The following is a 23,069-nucleotide window of genomic DNA, read 5'->3' as shown; positions in this document are numbered from 1 at the left end:
TGCTTTCTGGTGCTTCATCCCCTTTAGGGGACAGATGGTTTTAAATAGCAGCTGTTATTGTTCAGGCCTGGTCTTTTATTTAACCAGGTGATGGGGATAGCTAGAGCCTTCTCCTGGTTGCCTCGAGTGTATGACTGAGACTACTATCAAGGCTATACAACACCAACTTGTGGCGTGTCTTACGTGCAAACGGTACCTGCTCTGTTTCAAGCATCTGGGACACGCTCACGTTTATCATATATAACTCTTAAAACCAACTCCTTTAACTATTTTACTGATAACGCCTTCAAATATTAAAATTAGATTGTAAGTTCTTTGGCACAGGGACTGTCTTTGTTCTGTTTGTACAGCGCCTGGTGTAATGGGGTTCTTATCCATGGCTGCGGCTCCTAGGTGCTACCGCAATCCAAAAAAACCCCCAAAACCAACCTTACAACGAGGTAACATTAGTTGGTGAGTGTGGCTTATTATTTATTTATATTAATTTGTATTCCCATAGTGCCTACAGACCACAATCCAGGCTCAGAACCCCTTTGAGCTATCAGCTACACAGGTACATAACTGAAAGATGCTTCCTAACCCAAAGAGCTTACAGGCAAAGTCATGTTGCAACATCAAGGGGATTACAACAGACAGACATGGAACGCAAAGCAAACAGATAATTTGTGATGAACATAATAAGCAGCAGTTACAGCACTCCCACTTTCCTAGCTATTATCAAGTGTTTCAGAGCTAAATGGCCTGTCTCCTCCTGAGAGGAAATGCAAGCAGTGAAAATAGACTGGTCAGGTTTGCTGTAGCTCTTTGCCATAAGTTTGGGCTTCAGACTTACAAACTAACACTTCGCTTATTTTATTTTTGCAAAAACGCTAGGTCTGAGCTACCTACTGTTGTTTAGTATTCAGAGTGACTGAGAGGGAGAGAAATGGAGAGGTGTTAGCAAATGGGGAGATGTTTTCAGTTAAAACTTGAAGTGAGATAGAGGAATCCTGTTCTAAGTGGCAGGAATGTTCTGGCACCAACACTCCCCTGCAGTGCGCAAGGAAGGCCGAGCCTAGATAGCTGGTGGAGATGGATGAGATTGGGGAGTGGGGGCGGCAAGGGGCCTGACTCCATTGCCCTGCATCTTGTGGCACCAGTGCAAAGTGCTGCTGATCTGACCTGGTAATGTCTTGCACTTCAGTGGTGGAAACAATGGTACAAGGCGTGGTGCGGTGGAGAATTGGGCCTGAGGGCTATGAAGTCAGCTGAGCAAGTGCACAGAGCATTTTAAGAATGACAGACTTTGAGCTGGGTCCTGGAATGAACAGCCAGCCAGGATAGGGGTTTGAGAATTGGGAGTGACTGGCTTATACTTCCTACATGTCAGAGGGTGGGCAGCAGTGTATCTTGCCCATATTGAAAGTGGAGTATTGTCTGTGTCTTATCCCCCTTCAGATAGTGAACTTCGTAGGACTATTCCCACCCTCCCATCTGTGAAGGAACATAAATGGCTATTCTGAATTGTAGACAAATTAGAGGTGTCCACAAGAATGTAGAACTCCAGTGTTACAGGATCAGGTCTGACGATGCCCAGATGAGATACAGCGTGGTCCAGTGGCTAGAGTGCTGGTCTGGGAGCTGGGTTCTGGTTTTGCCTCCATTACTGACTTGCAGTGCGACCTTGGAAAAGTCACTTCCCTTCTCTGGGCCCCTTTTCTCCCTCCCGCCCCTCTGTTTGTCTTATCTATTTAAATTGTAAAAATCTGGAGGCAGAGATTCTCACTCGCTATGGGTTTGTGCTGTTAGGAGCATAATGGAGCTCTTTGCCTTGGTTGTGCTCTCTCGGTGCCACGTCCTGCTATTACTACTTCTTCCTTTATAATCCCCAGTCATCCTCCTCTTTCTGTTCAGTTCAGATGCATGCCTTTGGTTTATGTGCTTTGTCATCATGCTGCTCGGTTTATGGAGTCATATCCAAATTGTGATGTAGTTTCCAAACAGACGGTTCTGAACCTATTTCAGAGTAACAGCCGTGTTAGTCTGTATTTGCAAAAAGTAAAGGAGTACTTGTGGCACCTTAGAGACTAACCAATTTATTTGAGCATAAGCTTTCGTGAGCTACAGCTCACTTCATCGGATTAGGTTCTAAACCTAATTTGTCAGCCATAGTGAAAAGAGGCTGGACATGAGGCTCCGGAACCAAACTCTGTGACTACATTTCAGCTCTTGTAATCTGGCAGTGCAGGCAGGCCCCCTCCCTTGTAATAGCAGGTGTTTTTTTCCAAAACAGAAACGCAGAGAAATTAATATATTCAAGTGAAACCCTGTTGGCTGCATTTCAGAGCTTGCATTCCATAAAGGCGGCTTCAGTTAGCTTGCAAAGAAATGTGTGTGTGTGTGGGGGGGGATTTTACATCCTTAACTTGTAAAATGACCTTGGTGAAATGGCTTGTCTTCTCTTTCCTCTGTAAACTCAGCTGTGCACTTGATAAAAGCAGGGCAATAGTGCTGAATACCAGCAGTCTGAATGGAGTTTTCCCCAGGAAATAGCTACCCAGAACACCTGACTCTTCCATACCCTCCCAGCAACACGCACCAACCAGAGGCAGAGGTCTGCTACTGAAATATTACCTACAACTCCAGGGTAAAGAGCATTTAAACACCAAAAAGTTTTCATACCACGTAATAGTAATTGACTTAAGCAAACTCAACTCCCTTCTCCTCCGTGGAAAGCATTCCATGCCTTAGGTCTGAACTCTGTTGGCCTCCTGAAACCTAACTCTCTTTCCCTGACATTTGTTGACCTAAGCTGAACATAAATAGTGCCTGTCCCAATGTAGGTAAATGCCTTCCTGACATCTGACATTTTCTCCTGTGTCATGGCAGTTCCACACGCCAGTCGCAGGGAGGAAAGACTTCTATAGCCATTTTGTTTCCTCGCATGTGGTTGTTTTTCCCCTCCACCACTCCTTGTGGTTTTCAGTTGCTCTTTAATCTCATTATGGAAGAGGCACCATGCTACCCTGGGAATGTACATTGGTAGGTTGGTGTGGAGATGATCTTCACCCTCGGAGATGGACAGTCTCGGCTTTACCTTATGGACATTCTGCAGTATAGGATCAGAGGATGTATTTCTAGGTATACTAAATCCTGCCTTGAAGCAAGGGGATGGAAGTCCTAGATGACTGCCTGAGATTGTCCCTTTCAGCTGAACATTTCTGTGGTTTTGCTAGTGGATGCAATCATTGGTGTTACTGGTAGCTTTATATAACAAAGCAGTTCTAAGAGGTCAGAGACAGCTTTGAAAGATTTCATTAGTAACTGACCATACATTTCCCTTTGAAGAATTCCTGGAACTCTTTGTTGCTTGTTTGACTCTGTCAACTGTACAAGAGGGTCTCAGTTGTGAATCACTAGTTGTCTAGGAGCCGTTAATGGGAAGTATAAATTGGCTAATGGGGAATATAATTGTGTGTTAGAGTAGTGGTTCTCAAACTTTTGTACTGGTGACCCCTTTCACATAGGAAGCCTCTGAGTGCAACCCCTCGTTATAAATTAAAAACACTTTTTAAAATATGTTTAACACCATTATAAATGCAGGAGGCAAAGTGGGGTTTGGAGTGGAGGCTGACAGCTTGCGACCCCACATGTAATAACCTTGCAACCCCCTGACGGGTCCGGACCACAGTTTGAGAACCTCTGTGTTAGAGCTTCTCGATTTTACCAAAATAAAACTTACAACTCATCATCTTCCTGAACTGAGCAGATGAATGGTGACATGAAAGGTCAGAGCATGAGAAGATGGGACTTGGCAGTGTACTGTGTCTTAAAGAAGGCTGGAGATAACACATGAGGTCACAACCTCTTGCTATCTCTTGGTAAGTCATTAAGAGTTTCCACTGGAGATGCTAGTTGTGAGTCCAAGCATTTTTGAGGACCTGTTGAGCTCTTTAAGCTCTGGCTGTCTTAATGATACCATTCCTATAAATATTTAAACTTTTTATTACACCATACAACATGTAAAGCTGACCCTACTACCCGGGTTGCATAGCACAGGAACGTAATGGCCTTTAAATGATTAGAACTCCCAGCCTAGGGGCTCTTAACATAATCCATGACTGCTGTGACTGAGAGGTGAAGAAAATTGCTTTCTTTGGATGCTGTTTGTGATCTTTCTAGTGAGGATAACTCCATGCAGTTAACCATATCAGTATGATCACTGGACCAGAATGCCTGTCTGTATGTTCAGTTAGTAATCAAAGGCTCAGAAGGAGCTGTGCTTCTGTAACCTATACAGCCTCGTTAGTAGCTATTAGAGAGCACACTTATCTTTGGTAGTGATGTATTGCTTGTTTTACACTTAGCTAACAAGTGGGTAACTAGGAATTCTGTGCTTGATTAGACTAATTCTACCAATATGGCAGTACAGTGGTCCAGAACTGACTCTGTGTAGCACCTGTTGGGATGTGTAATATTTCTAACAGAAATTCAGAGTCCAGGTTAAGTAGGGCCCCAAATAGCTGGGGTCCTAACAGCTTTGTCAGCTGCTAAATCGGATCTGTAGCTATTATAGACTTGCTAAATATTTGGTGCTGTGAAAAGCAGTCTGTGACGTAACAGCGAACTGCTTTACTGTCTCTTAACCTGATGTTAGTTCCAAGTTGTTATATAGAACTCCAGATGTTTTCCACCTGTTCTAATGCAGTGATGACTGGATGTTTCGTTATGTAGTGGTAAGGCTGGTGTTCTCAAGGTAGGATGGTTGCATCCAGGGGAATTCTAGCTCAGGGTATCTTTCTGTAGGAAAAATAGCCATCACCGTTTTCTAATGGGATGCCTGAGCTATAGCAAAGATCGGTTCTTCATCTGTCCGTTCTGCAGAGAAACATCAAGCCAAGTCTTTTAACTGGATTATGTAACATGCCCAATTGTGTAAATTCTCTTGCACATTCCTTGATGCAGTAATGCTGTGTTTCCAGCACCCAGGCGTCTCCCTGGTATGTCTAGCTGGTTGTGTGGGGGCAGATGTCTGCCACAGCAATATATCCAACAGTTGATGATGATGTGGCATAAGTTTCTTATATACACTGGGTGTGAGAGAGCCCCTAAAATCTAAGAATTTACTGTAATGTCTTGTGCGTGTTCCTGGCTCTGTTTTTCCCTGGTGCTGCTCCCCCATCCCCTTGGCTTTCTAGTGATACTAAGTACCTTTCATTGTCTTTCTACTTTGTTTCAATGTGAGGGTTAGTATGTATGTTCTACTGGTGTTTGGTATATTCCTGTTTTCAGTTCTCCCCTGATGCACTTACTAGGAGTGTGAGTCCATGAACAAATAGGCACCTGCCCAAGTTAGTTCCATAGTTGACTGGCATCGTTAAATATTATTTGCTTCCCTAAAATTGTCATCCTTTGGGGTTTAATGAGCTGCAAGCTTCTGCGGTCTCATGCTGTAGGGCTGACTCTTGGCACCAAGAGATGGGCTTGTAGCTGTTGGTCTGTAGCAGAAATATGTAATCTATACATATAGAGCCATACCAAATTCACGGCCATAAAAAACTCATCACGGAAATCTGGTCTCCCCCCCCGGGAAATCTGGTCTTTTGTCCGCTTTTACCCTGTACTGTGTAGATTTCACGGGAAGACCAGCATTTCTCAAACTGGGGGGCCCTGATCCTGTGGGGGGTGGCCTCAAGGTTATTTTAGGGGAGGTGCGGTATTGCCACCCTTACTTCTACATTGCCTTCAGATCTGGGCAGCCGACGAACGGCGGCTGTTGGTTGGGTGTCCAGCTCTGAAGGCAGCACCCCGCCAGCAGCGGTGCAGAAGTGTGGGTGACAGTGCCGTACCACGCCATCCTTCCTTCTACGCTGCTGCTGGCTGCGGCTCTGCCTTCAGAGCTGAGCTCCCGGCCAGTAGCCACCGCTCTCCAGCTGCCCAGCTCTGAAGGCAGCACTGCTGCCAACAACAGTGCAGAAGGAAGGGTAGCAGTGCCGCAACCCCTCCCCACAATAACCTTGTGACACCCCCAGCCCCACCCCGAACTTCTTTTTGGGTCAGGACCTCTACAATTACAACACTGTGAAATTTCAGATTTAAATAGCTAAAATAATGAAATTTACGATTTTTAAAATCCTATGACTGAAATTGACCAAAATGGACTGTGGATGTCTAACTATATACATTGCTACATGGCCCTTGACTCTGTAGAATTTGAACATCTAGTGGAAGGCAGGGATGGTAATGCATGTAGAAAGGATGATAGAAATCAGGGCATTTAAAAGAAATAAAGATAAGATGTCAATGCATCTTATAGTGAGGGGTGGCTGCAGCCAGCAACTGCCCAACTTGCCTTCTGCATGGGTTTCTCTCTTTAAAAGCAGCCACTTCCTGTTATGATAATGATGGAATCAGATGGCGACTGGTTATTTTTGCAGCATTTTGGGGGGGAGGGGAGCCCATGAATATTTCATCTCCTGAAATCAAAGGGTTAAAACTTTGCTCAAGGGGCAAAATGGTAAATGTTTGACTAGTCCAGTTCTCCCTCAGCAGACTTAATGTTCAGCAAAAAAAAACCCAACAAAAAACATGTTGACCTTTAAGGGTCTGGCTTAACCCTCCTTCTCTACCTTTCTTCCCCATACCCCCTACGTTCCCCTAAAGTAGTTGAAAAGTAAAATAGTTGAAAGGGGTGTCAAGCAAAACTTAATGTGCTTTTAAACTGTTTTTAAATGAACTCCCAGTGTGGTGGAAAATTTCTCAGCCTCTCCAAAGCAAGGTCTGCAGTGGTGTTAAAATCTCCGCTCTAGAGCAGGGCAGCCCCCACCGACATCGATCTGTGTGTGTTGGGCATGGTGGAAATGTATGCCACAATGTTCCTTCACTCCTCCTCCAGGCTCCGTTTTTGTCAACAGGGCACAGGGTGAAACTCTAGCTCACGAAAGCTTCTGCCCTAAATGCATCCGATGAAGTGAGCTGTAGTTCATGAAAGCTTATGCTCAAATAAATTTGTTAGTTTCTAAGGTGCCACAAGTCCTCCTTTTCTTTTTGCAAATACAGACTAACACAGCTGCTACTCTGAAACCAAATAAATTTGTTAGTCTCTAAGGTGCCACACGGACTTTTTTTTTTTTTTTTTTTTGCTGGTACAGACTAACAGGCTACCACTGAAACCTGTCAAAAAGTCTCCTATCTTACAACCTGCCACATGACCAAACCTGAGATAGGATGGTTCAAAACAAACAGAGCTTATCTCCTGAAAGCAACACATCGTCCCCAAAATCTCCTGTTCCACTAATAAGTAACACTGACTGTTAAATTGGATTAGTGAAATTTTTTTAAAAAAAGAAGTAACTCAACTCTCAGGCCCAGATCCTCAGAGGGATTTAGGTGCCTAACTCCAATTGAAATCAGTAGGAGGTAGGTGCCTGAAATACCTTTTGAGTATCTGGGCTTCAGACTCTTTGAAAAGTACAATGTTACATATGATTGGAAGGAACCTCCTGGCTCACTGAGTTGAGTCCCCTGCTTATCGCAGGCAACCCCATCATACAATCCCAATAATAAATTTACCAAGCCCTGTGTTAAAACAAGCTAGCTTGTTGGCCTCCACACCTGTGTTCTGTTAAGTACAATGACTTCCCTCTAAGAAAAGGAGTACTTGTGGCACCTTAGAGACTAACCAATTTATTTGAGCTAAGGCTGTAGATATTTCTAAGAGCTGACGTGCTCATTGCGGTATGAGAAGCAAATAAAGTAGAGCTCTGTGTAAGATCGAAAGCTTGTCTCTCTCACCCACAGACGTTGGTCCAACAAAAGATATTACCTCACCCACCTTGTCTCTAACATCCTGGGACCGACGCTGCTACAGCGACACTACGTACATGAGAACCAAAAAGACAGTCTGCCTCAAAGAAGTTGTAAGCTGAGATGCAGAGATAAGAGGAGATGTACTGGGAGACCGAAAGGAGGTTTAACTATGGCTGTATGCATAGACTTTTTTTGTCACTGGTCTCAAATGTAATGTTATCGTGGAGAAGGCACTTTGACTTGCATAGGTTCGTGGCTTGTCAAATTTGTCAGTAACTTAAATTATTCGAGCTGTCTCCCTGCCAGTGCAGGATTGTTCCCTAGGGTACAAATTCTGGTGTTCTTGAACTGTAGACTGGACAAAAGTTACAGTAGCATCAGATGATAGATTCACATAGTGCACTGGAGATGAGATACAGGACACTGAGCTGGACCGATGCAAATGGCTGGGCTTTGCCTTGGGTTTATTTTGATTTCACTAGCTTTGTATCCTACAGCTGCAATCTCTTAATGTGGGATTTGTCTGTGCCCAACGTAATCATCCTCCAGCCAAGGTAGGAAGTCTGTGCTAAGAGGTGGCGTGTGTGTTTCATGTTTGTGGTCAACAGCATGCTAGGCAAACTGGAAAGAAGCATTAAATAATAATAACTGTTGCATCCCCCAAGGCATAAGGAAAGTGTGTGAGCCGTTTCACGGTCTCAATATTTGCATGGAAGCAAAGTTTTGGAAACTCTCAAATGCAACTTAATTCAAAGGAAGAGGTGCATCTGACAGTGGGGCTTCTACAGATGAGCTGCTGTGTGGCCCAGTGGGCATTGGCGTGGGTCTGAGACAACCTTAGTTTTCATCTTGGCTCTGACATTGACTGTGCGACCCTGAGCAAGTCACTTCTCTTCTTTCTGCCTCAGTTTCCCCCCAATCCACCCCAACCTTTATCTTGTCTGTTTAGATTGTAAATTCTCTGGGGCAGGGACTGTCTTACTATGTGTTTATACAATGCCTAGTACAGTGAGGGGCCTTGACCTCGGTTGGATAGCTAGGCATTTCTGGAATTCAAATAATGGACAAAGGAGAGAAGCAAATAAGGGCAATCCATCCAAGATTTTTACGCTGGAAAAACTCTCATCCCCAAGTTTGTCTGTGTGAATGTGACATATATTTTAATACCCAAAATACTTTGCTTAACCAGGAAATGGACTCTCTGTGTGTGCGTGTGTATGTGGTGTTTGTTCGCTCTGAACTGTCTAGACTATTTTTCCCCCCCTATGTTTGTAATGGTATTGGTGACCTTAGTCTGAATAGGGCCTCGCATTCCATTCAATCTTACCCTTAGGGGCAAAGTAGTTTCTGGTTACTTTGCTAATCTAGCAAGTTAAAATTCCCTTGTCTCATCCAGTGCTAGGTGTGACGGGTTTGTCTGTTTATGCAACACTGCCGCCCCGTCTTGTGAGCAGAGCTCTGCTTCTTTCATTGTTTGGTAAGACTTGACTTCCTCTGACCCATAGAACATTCTTTCTTGAGCCCTGCCTATGCAAGGACATTTTCTGGAAGAGCTATTGTGGAATGCGTGACTTTTTTTTTTTTTTGCCAGAATGAAGTATTCCCCACTTGGTACTGTTCCAGAACAGTTTATTCTGCACTAGCTATGCTGGTTGAGGACTCCGTATAGACAAGGCTTTGAGCAGCTGCTGCCTCAATTGCAGTATCTCCTCTGTAAGGTGCTATTCCTGGAGATACCAGTGTATCGCATGGTGGGCAGCTGGTGTTTGGCGGAGGGCTTGAGTGGCAGAACTGAACTGAAGGGGGGAAACGTCTTTTCATTTAAAAAAAAAAAAAGTCCCACTGTTATAGCTGCACTTCAGCGCCCTCCACCTCGAATACACCATGATGTGTGTGTGCGTCAGTAACAGTCACGTATTGGCAAAGAACGGTCAGGCTTCTCCAGCAGAGCGCTGTATCAGATTCTGAAACCAGGTCTCCAGAGCGCCCCTCCTGTCAGTGCTATGGACCGCTGATGAAGTCTGAGAGACTTTTAGCGACATCAGCTGGGATTTTCTAGAAGTGCTGAAAGCCTGGTTTACACCCCAGGTTTTTGTAGTGGTAGAATTCTTTCCATTAAGGGCGTATTCCCCCCCACACCACACACCAACTGATAATTCTACCAGTACAACCCCTAGTGTGAATGCAGTTTTACCAATATAGCTTATTCCCATGTGGGAAAGGGAGTAAGCTATACCAGTTTACCAGCACTTTGATAGCAGTATAACTGCATCCCTGCTAGGGGCACATATGCTGCTGTAGTTCACTCTCCTTACAGTGTGTACGATAACACCCTTTCATGTTGTGTGTGTGTGTATATAGAACTCCTCACTGTATTTTCTACTGAATGCATCTGATGAAGTGAGCTATAGCTCACGAAAGCTTATGCTCAAATAAATTGGTTAGTCTCTAAGGTGCCACAAGTCCTCCTTTTCTTTTTGCGAATACAGACTAACACGGCTGCTACTCTGAAACCTGTAGTTAAAGTGATACACCTTTTGTGTGCTGACAAGGCCTTAGGGCAGCGATTTTCAAACTTTTTTTCTGGAGACCCAGTTGAAGAAAATTGTTGATGCCCATGACCCAACAGAGCTGGGGTGAGGGCTGCGGGGTAGGGCCAGGAATGAGGGGTTCAGGGTGTGGGCTGGGGCTCTGGGCTGGTGCAGGAGGGGGTCAGGGCTGTGGGTGCAGGCTCTGGGGTGGGGCTGGGGATGAGGGATTTGGGGTGCAGGGAGGGCTCCGGCTTTAGGGGGTGCTCAGGGCTGGGGCAGGGGATTGGGGCACGGGCTTATCTCGGGCAGCTCCCAGTCAGTGACACAGCAGGGGTGTTGAGGCAGATTTCCTGCCTGTCATGGCACCATGGACCACGCTGCATCCTGGAAGCAGCTAGCAGCAGGTCCAGCTCCTAGCTGCTCTTGCCTGCAGGCACCGCGACCCCTCCCCCCTCATCTCCTGTTGGCCGGGAACCGGAGTGCGGAGCCGGTGCTCGAGGTGGGGGCAACACGCAGAGCCCCATGTGTCCCCCCCCCCACACACACACACATCAGGAGCTGCTGCTGCCCACTTCCAGGGCGCAGTGTGGTGTCAGAACAGGTAGGGACTAGCCTGCCTTAGCCAGGCAGTGCTACTGGCAGGACTTTCAACGACCCGGTTGGCGGTGCTGACCAGAGCCGCCATGACCCAGTGCCTTCCATTCCACGACCCAGTACTGGGTGGTGACTCGCAGTTTGAAAACCACTGCCATAGGGAGTTGGCCTGTTTAAATTCATTGGGACTTGGGATACTTACCTTGGTATCCCTTCTGGGGTCCTACTTGAAATTATTATTGTGTTTTTTTTTGGCGGGGGCGGGGGGGAATCCCTGGCTTATTGTAAATCTGACAGGTCAGTGATGTACCTGGATGATATGTTGTGGTACTGTTGGAAAAGGTCACTAGCACGTGTTGCTTTAGACCCTTCAATGACCCAGCCCCTCGCAGTGGCATCTGAGGCAAACCAGATTTGTAAACGACCAGTGACAAATGAGGTGTAGAAATCGATGGTCTAATAATGATTTACTGGTAATTTCTACTAATTGGAGTTTAAATCTTCTCTATTGGAGTTAAGGGTGCTGAGAAATGTCACTAGCTAATGCAAGGTGCTGTAGTTTTGTTTTTTTTGTTTCCTTTTTAAGGTCAAAAGGAACCATTGTGTTGGTTTAGTCTGACCACCTGTGTAACAAAGGCCATAGGATTTCTCTGTAAATTAATTCCTGCTTCAGGTTCAATATGCTTTGGTTCAAGCACAGCTATCTCTTTGAAAAAACATCAGTTCTTGGTTTTTGAAATTTCTTGTGATGGAGAATCCACCACAACCCTTGGTAATTTGTTCCAAAGATTGATTATCGTTACTGTGAAAAATCTGCCCGTTATTTCTAATATGAAGGAATGTCTGGTTGGGTTGCAATCCTCAATTCCATAAAAGCTGCTCCATCTCCATGGCAGCTCGGTGGGAAGATCTTCTCTTCTAGTGACTCCTGGACATGCTTGCTTGCCTGGATGTAGGAGTTCAAATGCCTAGAGCCCTGCAAATCTGCAGAGATCTTCTTTATATCCGTGGACCATCTTTGTGGATCGGATGCGGGTACAAATTTTGTCTCCGTGCAGGACTCTACAAATGCCCAAAGCTCCCACAAGCATGATGGTACCATTCACTCACGTGGCTGGCTAGTTGGCGAAGATGGGTTGGTGATTTGTTGTGCAGCATTTATATTGTTGAGTGCTCCCAGTAGATCCAGATTGGGGCTTTGTGCTAGGTGCTCCACAAACTCAGGCGTGGTCCCTGCTCCAAGGAGCACGTTCTAGGGGTTGTATTCATGTTACCATAGCTCTTGTTGGCTGTTCGTTGTTTGAACATAGCAGTGATGGCTCTGAATTTGAAAGGGATTGACTTGACTCAGCTCTCCCAGTGAGGGGGCAGAGAGGGATGAGAAGGGGTTCAAAGACGGTAGGCCCTGAGGGAAAGGCAAGGTGAATCATCCCTGCCCTTCCCATCCCTCCCACCCCCAAGGTAACCTAGCAAACTGTCTAGCTTTTGAAAAAATGCTGCCTGCAGCAGATGTCCGTGTTGGGGAGTGGTTTGTGACCAAGCGCGACTCCTTTACGACCTGTCTGCACATTCTTCCTTGAAAAATGTGATGGCGCATGACAAGTGAGTTCAGTCCTCAGCCTGTCCGATGGAGACAGCTGTCTGTATGCACAGACTGAACACAGAAGCAAGAATTTATCTAACTTTTTGAGCTAATGGAAGGAGCAAAGTTGAAACTGGAGCTATGACATACCTCACTTCCGTGAAGGTTAATGGTTTGCTATAGGACGTGCCTTTTGCATGCACGCTATACGTTTTAAAATAAAAAATCAGAATAGATAAAAATCGGTTATTTTTTTTAAAAAAATTAAATTTAAATACACTTTTCTTTTTAAAAGAAAACCTGTTTAAAATTGAAATTGCCAATCTGTATTCAAGCTTTAAATTTACTGTAAACTATTAATTATTCGAATGATATTCAAGCAGTATGTGTTTGGTGCTGAAGTTTCACTGAACTGGTGGTAGTTTGAGTGCTAAACTAGCTGTAGGCAGCAGTGGCCTCTTCTGCAGATGCAGAGAGAGTATTTTCTCCCCTTCGGATTATTCAGCTAGTTCAATTCAATGACTAGTTTGTTCTTGGTTGAGAAGCCAACTGGGAGTTGAAAAAGCAGGGAAGCTTGTTTTCCTCTTCCAATCTGTGACTAGAAACAAGGTGTGAAAGGATGAGATCTACTAGTTTTAAGATCTTAAAAGACATGGTGATCGGAAACAATTCCGTTCACTAACTACAGATACTTATTCTGTTTAATAAATCAGTTTGTTTTAAGTGCAAAACATATTTGGATAAAACTTTTTCTTGCCTATCTAACACATTTAAAGTAGTCTTATTTAATTAATAAAAACAAGTTTAGAATTCAAATAAAAATGCTCCCAAAAATATAATTTCCATCTAAATGAAGTTAGACACTAATCCAGTTGGTAAACTGTGAATGGTGCATTTCTTATTTTCTAATGCTATAAAAATGTAAAAACTTCAAAATTTAAATTAAAGGTATGTTAAGCTACACAGGTGCTTAATAAATGTGTATAGTTTGTGGTGTTCTCCTGGTTAGCAAAAACTACCAAATATAGTTGGAAGGCTTTATTTAGTTGCAAATCAATACAGTGTAGTGGTTACCAACCAATGAGAATCAGTTTGTCTTTAGGAAAGTTATTAAAAAGTACAAATGCAAAACAAGATTAAAATGGGTTGAAATCGAGGTTTCCTGGTTGCTGATTTTTGAATCTGTGATTGGAATCGGATTTAAATCAGCCCAACCTGAGATACACGTATACGTCTGTACATAGTTCTTGTTTTAAACAGGGATCAGCACAAAGTGACCTTTCCAGGAGCAGCATGCTGAGGCCTTACCAGTGATTGCTCCCTCGAAGCTCATGAAAGCTCAGTGTTAACAAATTAGTTTGGTGGTATGAGCTCTTGCACCACGGCTTATAAAACAAACCAGTCACTGGAAGCTGGTGCAATTGGAGACCCAGTTTGGGTTGTGGATAGCTGCACAGGTGGATGTTGCAGCTGTGGAGGTGGTTATCTATGGCTCCTGAGGGTCAAGAGGGTGACTGGCCATTTTTTGCAGTATGACATTAATGTCTCTGTTCACTTACCCAACCTCCCATCTTGGAGAATGTGCGCTGTAATGTTGGTTGTGTGCCATGGGGTATAAAGGTAGTAAAATAGGTCTGCTGTTAAAGGGGATATCTCTGCATTTAAGCCACATGCTGATGATGATTGAAGCAGGGAATTGATCGTATTTAGAAGGGCAGGGAGGATGATAATAAAAAAACTTGCAAGAATCAGTCTTTGGGTGCTGTTCAGAATCGTTTGCTTCATGCCCTTTTTGTACAGCCTGAAGATGGGTGTTAGATGGAGGGAGGCGTGAGGTGTGAAATTGACATCTCTGTGCAGTTGGAGCCAAAACCAACCTGACTGACAAATCTCTGTTGCAGTGATGTTCTAGCCCTGCCCATATTCAAACAGGAAGAATCAAGTTTGCCTCCCGACAACGAAAACAAGATCCTGCCTTTTCAATACGTTCTGTGTGCAGCCACATCCCCTGCAGTGAAACTCCATGACGAAACACTCACCTATCTCAATCAAGGTGAGGCTATTCTGTGGGGACAGGTGGAAATCGGCTCATTGGCTCACATATATTTATTTATTAAGGGTCTGACTTTCATAACGTACTCTTAAAAACTTTCACTCTTCACATGTGAACCATCTTTGTACTAAAACCCAAGCTGCTTCGAGGCTCCCGGCCTTTTCACCTCATTTCTCTCTACCCCAGCAGGTGTGGGATTAGCTGGTTTCCCCAAGGTTCCACCAGAACCAAAAGTCCTAAGGAAAACTGAGCCATCTAACTCCCCCCAGCCTGATTGGCAGAGAATCTACTGCTAACCTTTGTGGTTCTTAGACCAAGGCTAGCATAGGACTGGTTAGTGTCTATAGCAACAAATGCACTACATCTTACAGGCATTATAGACAATCTTCATAACCTAAAGTAGACTGTGCTACAGATGCATCTCCTGATCCTACTTGATGCATTAGAAGCATGCCCCTTTCTCCTTACTAGGACTTTGCTCACCTGGCTGCCAGCACATGTTCTTGTGACTGGCTATAAGAGGAAGTAAGTTAGAGCAAGCATATTATTGGGGATAGGAAATTCTTCAACATGTGTATTCTCTTGGAGGAGTGGGTGAGGTTTTGTGGCCTGTAATGCGCAGGAGGTCAGACTAGATGATCATGATGGTCCCTTCTGACCTTACAGTCCAAGTCTATAAATTCCAGTCACCTCCATAGGTGGGATTTTGGAAAGATCAGGATAGCTGCTGGTAACCCAATTAAGTCAACGTAATGGGTTTCTTCTCATATTCTTAGTTTGCAAGTAGATGAGCTTTGTTAGTGTGGGCAATTCCTAGAAAGCTACATCTTGGTTCACAAGGAAGGACAGGAGCTAACATCCCGACAGGGCCCTCTCCCTTGGACAGTGTTCATCCAGTCCCTGATCAACATGTCACTTACACTTCTTGCCACTTCTTTGGCATTTAATTTGCCATCTAACACAAGAGTGACAGAAGAGCAGAACGCATGTGCGGCTAACAGTTGTTAGGCCTCTTCCCTAGGTCAATCGTATGAGATCCGGATGCTAGATAACAGGAAAATCGGGGAGCTGCCTGAGATAAATGGGAAACTGGTAAAGGTAAGTGAACGAGAATGAGAGTGTCCTTTTTATACAGACATCCTCACACAGGGCACCCTGCCAATGCAGCAAAACACCAGGCAGTCTGCACGGAAAGGTCCTCTGGGCATAGGGATTGATAGGTGCTTTCAGGCACTCAATGCCACCAACCTGCACAAGGTGCTCCCCAGCAGGCGTGGGCTTAACTGGTCTCCCCAAGGCTCCACCAGAACCAAAGGCCTTACGGAAAATTGAGCCAGCTAGACTCCTCCACCTCCTTGGCAGAGAATCTGCTGTTAACGCTTGAGGATCTCAGGTCCAGACTAAGGTATGACAGTTCAGTGCCAAGAAAAGAGAATGTGGTGGTTACACACATCTCCTGTGGGGTATAGAGGTGAGGGAGAACTTTGTATTGTGCAAAAGGACCCCCCTTTCCCCCACAGCTAATGCTTCACCTCATTCCATCTTTGGATGGATCTTTGAACCATTCCCCACAAGCACCCTGATAGGGAAGAGCTGGGATGAGAGGAAATGCTGACTTGGTGGCTTGTCACTCACCTCACAGGGCCTAGTTTAACTCCTTCTTTTGCCCCTTCAGCTTCTGTGTATGGCTCTAGATCTCCCGTATTCTCCCTCCCTGCTCTTTCACTGAGCTGGGGAACCCTACCGCCTGAGCTGCTTAGTGACGGTTGCGGGATGGGACACACAGTGATTCTCTGTTCCCTCTAGAGTATATTTCGAGTGGTGTTTCATGACCGGCGGCTGCAATACACAGAGCATCAGCAGCTTGAGGGCTGGAGGTGGAACAGGCCTGGGGACAGGATATTGGATATAGGTGAGTGTCTGCAGCAGCCTGGATAGGGCATGAAGAACAGATTTGCACGTAGTTTGTCTTAACTGATGCAATTCCCACTGATCCAAACCTCTTCTGTGCTCTAAGTAACCCAAGAATTATTTTTATAGGCAAGAAGAGGGAATAATAATGCTTTGCTGCTCCTAAAATAGAGGGTAAATTATTACATTTAGTACTGACTCATGACTTTAGCTGGCAGTTCTGTTTTGAATATGACCTCCCTCGCCCTTAGCCCTTCAGAAAAAAAGTGACTAACTCATCACTGTAGGTAGTAAAGGGTTTAAAAACATTCAGTATCCCTTGTTCCATGTCTCCTGCACAACAGGAGCCTTCACACCACTGTAATACACGTCTTCACCAAGCTGTGGCCACCATAGTGCTCTGTCTCCCTTGCCACCGCTACGTGGCAGGCTAGGATTGAGGTGCATTATCGAGGCTGGGAGTGGGGAAGCTTGCACAACATCTGCCTGAACTATGTGGAGCTCTAGCCAAACTCCTCGATCTCTTGATTTCTTGCACACTGAACTTCCTCAAGAAATTCACTCCGCTCTGGTTCCTGCAGGGCAAGTGAAATGGAGACGTTGCCTCTGTCATTGTCCTAGTGCTAATACGTCCAGAGAGTCAGGGACTCTTTCTGCCTTGTGCTTGCCCTCCAAGTGTGTGTTGTGCTTCCACAGATATCCCGATGTCTGTGGGTATAATTGACCCCAGGGCAAATCCAACACAACTAAATACAGTGGAGTTTCTCTGGGATCCTTCAAAGAGGACTTCAGTGTTCATCCAGGTAAGACAGGAGTTGCGGGGAACACCCAGCCCCTGCTGCTCCTTTGCAGCAACCCAGGGAAGGGGAGAAGTTGTCCCAGGAAAAGGGGCTCTTTCCTGGGTCAATACTCAGAAACAGCAGCCAGCTGGGTTTTACAGGAGCTGGGGGAGGATCTGCACAAGAGCTCCCCCTAGAGCAATGCATGAGGGTGGCATTGTCTTGTTACAGTATGAAATAGGAAGTGCCTCTAACTAGCTATAAAACAGTGAAATAACCTGTGCATTTGGGCCAAATTGTCAAGGGTATTTAGGCACCAAGTGGGATTTTTGAAAGCACGTAAGCTAGTTGCTAATTTCCTATTGAAATCAGTAGGACTTGAGTGCTTAACTTGCTTAGCCACTTTGAAAATCCCAGTGGGTGCCTAAATATATTTGAAAATCTGGTCCTTTGGGCCTAGAAGGAATAAACTGGAAAAAGTGTGGGTGGGGTTTGCAGTCTGCTTTCAGTTTTAGTGATCTTGGAGCATCATTTGTAACAATAGTAGGTTGGAAATCTTGTAGGCAGAAAGTGAATTAAACACACACCCCACACACACACTTTAACGCCTTAATGCTCGTGCTATCCGAAGCATTTCCATCTCAGCCCTGCACTGCACGCATCTCACTGGGATGTGTGCAGCTGAGTGAGAGACTTTAGGGGGAACATTTGGCTTTGAATGTTTACCAGGCATGTTCTCGTTACGCAGTGTTGGCTCTCTACTAATGATGCCCCTCCTGGGTGACTCTCCTCAGGTGCACTGTATCAGCACGGAGTTCACCATGAGGAAACATGGCGGCGAAAAGGGAGTGCCCTTCCGAGTCCAGATCGACACCTTTAAAGAGAATGAGAATGGGGAGTACACTGAGCACTTGCATTCTGCCAGCTGCCAGATTAAAGTCTTCAAGGTACCATGTGCGCTGTGGGCACATCCTGCTAAAGAGCTAGAACCAGACACACATGTCCCACAGGTGAAACAATCGGGGAGCAGACCCCAGCTGACTCGGCTGCCTCAATGAACTGCAGGGACAGGGCCTTGCCTTTGTATGCCACAGAAGTATCTCCTTGCCTGTCATGACTGGCTCCCTATAAATACCGGTATATAGGCAGCAAAACTCGTAGGCTGGGAGTAACGTAATGTCACCCAAGTGGACTTTGCCTGTGCCCTCCTAGGCCAAGATATGAAGCCCTCGGGTAGCTTTCTCTGTTTTAGCTTCTAGTTATTGTGGGATAGGTGCTAAAAAATTTGTTATAAATCTAGTCCCTCTCTAGCCCCTGGGTTAGTGCAGGCATGAGTGAAGTGTGTGAATGTAATACAAGGTAAGGATCGGATCAGAGGTTTAATGTCAACATAAGCCTGGGGTGTGACTATCTGATCTGTTCTTAACTTTTGTGGGGGGTAGGTAAAAGATCAAAGCCTAGGGATAGCCCTAGAGGAAAGGCTGCTTGCCAGCAGAACTGCTTGGGTCTGGAATAGATGACCGATGGCACCCCCAGGATGTTTGTGACAAGTGATACTGTCTTAGACAATTTTTGCTCCCGCATAATAATGCAAAACCCTGGGCAACTTCCCTGGCTCCTTTCCAGCTCCAAAGGGGAGCCCAGCACAGAGAGCTGTCAGAATGGCTTGGTCTAGTGGCCTGGGTGCTGCACTAAGAGAGGAGAACAGAGGTTCTGGGCCCAACCCTGCCACTGACTTGCTGTGCGCCTTTGGGCGAGTCACTTCACCTCTCTGTGCTTGTTTCTCCCCCTACTTCTGATCTGTCTTGCCTGTTTAGATTGTGAGCGCTTTAGGGCAGGGACTGTTTCCTAGGCTACGTGTACACTACAGCCTGTGTCAGCAAAACGTATGTCACTTGGGGGGTGAATATTCCAACCTCCTGAGCAACCTAGGTTACAGCAACCTAAGCGTTTGCATGCACAACTCTGTCAGCAGGGGAAGCTCATAAGCTTATCGCTTTTGCCATGCACGAAGGTGGGTTTTTTAAGTGCCGACAGGAGAGCTCTCTCCCATCAGCACAGAGCGTCTTTACCACACCATACACTGTGCGTATAGACATGGCCTATGCTTTGGTACAATGCCCAGCACAATGGGACCCTGATCTCAGTTGGGTCTTCTGGGTGCTACTTTAGTACAAATATATAAGGTAAATGTAACCTCTAGCATCCTGAGCTGTGATATGATGGCCTATTGGCCAGCTCACTCTCAAGAGCAGGATTGCCACTCTCTGGTATTTTTTGCATCTGTTGCCATGTTTCCTGCTGTTAGAAACAGAAGCTGTGCAGAAGTTCAAATTCCCTTTGAAAACAGAGGAAGAACCACTCAGCTATTCAGAAGTAAAGTCCTGCTTGCCAGGCTTCAAGCTGGTACATGTAAGGACAGAGGCATAAACCCTTTCAGAAGGGTTGGCTGGTAGGTAGATCTGGGGGCATCTCCATCTAGTGTGAGAATGATTCATGATCTTCGTGCACTTGTTGCACCCACTCTTACTGACTGTGTGAAAAGCTGTTACCTTGCAACAGGACTTCTAGCTGTTTATCCTACAGGCAATCTTTATATGCTCTGTTTGGGTTCCTGGTGGAAGTAGCTGCTCCCATTTTGAAGTGTAAATAACCCTTCCCTCTCAAGAGCTGTTGGGTGACAGAGATCACAGGAAACTCTTTTGAACTCCGAGTGGCTGAGAGCTTGGCAGGGATTCCTGACTACATGGAACCAGGTTACTCTGAAATCTGTCACTAGATACAGCCACTGCAGCTGTAGCACAAGCCCTGTTTGGGCTGCAGATAACATCAGTGCCTGGGGTAAATCTGTGTGCGATCCTTTCACTGCAGGAGATTCTCAGGACATTCTTACCCGCAGGCGTAATATCGACTGTGGGAGTAGAAGTCCAGTGTGGCTGTGTTTTTGAAAGTGGCTTGTGAGGGCTTTTATCAGGTCTTTCCCCGTGTGGAGTTTGGGTCGTCTTCCCAAACCTTTGCAGAGACACTTGACACAGACCCAAACTGAAATATGGGGCAGAGCAGGGACGCAGGTTCTGTTTTGAACCAGCTGATGTCCTCTTTAAAGGGCTTTGTTGCTCTAGTCGCTGTTTCTAAGCCAGGGAGGGGAATCTGCTCTGCAGGCTTAACACTTGGGCAGGAAAGAAACTCCAGCTTCGCATTTCAGATCCTCGGTTTTGAGGAGTCTGGGGGAAAGCATGGCGCTCCATATGTCTGCGTTAAGGAATCTGGTACCATTGTAACTACATCATTGCAAACCGTCCAGCCAGGTCTACACTACAGACTTATATCAGTTTAACTACGTTGCTCAGGGGTAGCAACATATTTATACCAACATAACCCCCTGTCTAGAGAGCCTCTCATGGAGGTGGATTAACTCTGCCAACGAGAGAAGCTCTCCCGCTGGCATAGGAGCGTCTTCACTTAAGTGCTTTTAAGTGTAGACCTGCCCTTTGTGTAGACATGTAGCAGGGTTTACACCTGTGCAGCTTACTCTTGTTTAGGCCTTGCTTTGCACTGTTGCAGCACATCTACATTAGGGGTTTGCATCAATGCAACTATATTGGTGTAGTTGGGCCAGAACAAATTTCATTAATGCAGAAATGGCCTGAGGGCTATAGTCCTGGGAAGCACGTTAAAGAACCTCCGAATGCAAAGGCAATTTCTTCAGAATCCTGAACAGGAATTCCAGCCTTCATTTACAGACAGCTTGAGTTATGTTGTCTAACAACTTACACTGAGCTGTGAAAGGGTGTGTGCGCCGCTAACCAGATTACATAGATGAAAATCTAGCAAGGACTTTCACAAAGTGCAAGAGGTGTGATAAAACAAGTTATTTGAAGGCTTAAAAGCAAGCATGGAAAAAGAGATGAACTGAAATAGTCTGTGAAATGTTGCAGGGAAGAGCTTTGTAGCCAAAAGAACTTGGTGACCCTTTCAGTTCACTGCTGATACTGAGCTTATACTAGCACCTGTATGAAATACCGAAGTGTTGGAAAAAGTACTCTGGGTGTTAGCATGCAGAACCCAATTCACTGCATGCATCTGATGAAGTGAGCTGTAGCTCATGAAAGCTTATGCTCAAATAAATCTGTTAGTCTCTAAGGTGCCACAAGTCCTCCTTTTCTTTTTGCAGATACAGACTAACACGGCTGCTACTCTGAAACAATTCTCCATCATCTCCCTTCCTTTATCATTGTCAGCTAGTCTATGCCAAGGAGCCAACACAGAATTATTCCCTACAGTAATTGCAAATCTAGCTTTAAATCTCTCTAGAGGTGAGGTAGAAGGGGAATGGGGAATCTTACTAGTCTCCTAAAGGAATAGTCTCCCTGAAGCCCTAAGTCGTAATCCCTAACTCTTTAGTGCTTTTCATCAGGTCTTAGAGCACTTTACAAAGCAGGTCAATTCCATTATTCCATTTTACAGATGGGGAAACTGAGGTATAGGATGGTGAAGTGACTTGCCCAATATCACCCAGCAGGCCAGTGGCAGAGCTTGGAATAGAATCTAGGTGGTCTGATTCACCATCCAGGGTTCTTTCTTTTATGCTGCTGCAGACTTAACCCAGAACAAATCTGCCACCACACCCCCCCATGTCTTTGCCCTGTTAGAGCTCATTGGCATGGCATAGCATCCTGGTCTGTGCCTAATTCCTTTCTGAAAGATTTTTCACTTTCTAGTTAAGATCTTTTGAAATCTTTTCCTGGGGGAGGGCAGATCGGGTTAGTAGGGATAACAACTAGTAATACGAAGATCTGTCACAGAGAGAGCATTATTCTCTAATTCTCTGCCCATACCAGCCGGGCTACCTTCCCCTAAGGCAGCAGTTTGAAATCTGTCCCCCAGCTCAGTAACTTGAAAGGTTCCCAAGCTCTCTGTCAGCTTTTCTATTCTGTTCCAGTTTCCATCTGTCTCTTTGTGCAGCCAGTGTGAATCTAACTCTCCTTCCTGCATTTGGCTAACTCCCTTCCAAGATGCCAGGCATTTGTGATCTAATAAAAATGTTGGACTTCCAGCCCAAAGGAGCAGATCGAAAACAGAAGACGGACCGAGAGAAAATGGAGAAACGAACTCCTCATGAGAAGGAGAAATACCAGCCTTCCTATGAGACCACAATACTCACAGAGGTAAAGCATCCTGGAGGTGCATTTGGCTGCTGAAATCTGTGTCTTAGCAAATCAGCTTGGCTGGGGGTGACCATATCATTCCATCTCTTGAAGGGTCATTAAATTGTTCGGCTCTTGAGCCCAGATGGTGGGTGTGATAAATAGCTAACCCTAACAATAAGAGGCAGCTCTCTCATTCTTTGGACCCCCATGCTAAACTGATTCTATATCCCTTGGGAAGTGCTTCAGTAGAACAGTTTGAGTATTTGATCTGGTTAGAGTAAATTCTGGGGTATTCCTCAATTTCTAAATTCAGTAACAGGCTGCTTGATGTGTGTGCACGCTCTGCAGCTGGCACAGTGGGAGAATATTAAGCTAACATATAAAATGCCCAGGAGATCTGACTCCAATCCAAGAGCTCACTGTTTTGAATATTGTAATTTGAAGACTGTCCAGTGTTTCACAGGGTCTGTACTACCCCTATAAATTGTAATGCAGCAGTAAACTAGCTCTTCAGAGTAAAGCTGCTTTTGCAGACAACTGCTATAGTCTGCATTAAACAGAGCAGATAACAATTTTGCCCTAGTTCATAGAAGCCAGCTTAAAGCTAAATCTAGAGGAAACAGTTTGTAAAAGTTAAAAACAATACTGTGACTTTCCTGGGGATCTCACAGTTGGCTTTTC

The 23,069-nt window shown here is 45.3% G+C and overlaps 1 protein-coding gene across 2 annotated transcripts in view; it reads left to right on the top strand.

The window, feature by feature from the left end:
• The window catches only part of TFCP2 (transcription factor CP2), a 38,502-nt gene that overhangs the window by 4,982 nt on the left and 10,451 nt on the right, over positions 1-23,069 (top strand). For both annotated transcript variants that reach the window (XM_077838304.1, XM_077838303.1), the window contains exons 2-7: positions 14,397-14,548; positions 15,570-15,646; positions 16,355-16,460; positions 17,156-17,262; positions 18,033-18,185; positions 22,296-22,406. In XM_077838304.1, coding sequence (XP_077694430.1) covers positions 14,397-14,548; positions 15,570-15,646; positions 16,355-16,460; positions 17,156-17,262; positions 18,033-18,185; positions 22,296-22,406 — 706 coding nt within the window. The remainder of the gene's footprint in view (positions 1-14,396; positions 14,549-15,569; positions 15,647-16,354; positions 16,461-17,155; positions 17,263-18,032; positions 18,186-22,295; positions 22,407-23,069) is intronic.

Source organism: Eretmochelys imbricata, chromosome 20, assembly GCF_965152235.1.
Source record: "Eretmochelys imbricata isolate rEreImb1 chromosome 20, rEreImb1.hap1, whole genome shotgun sequence".
NCBI classification, from domain to species: Eukaryota; Metazoa; Chordata; order Testudines; family Cheloniidae; genus Eretmochelys; species Eretmochelys imbricata.
Note: the sequence above shows the minus strand (reverse complement) of the source record. Positions and strands in the feature narration are given on the sequence as shown.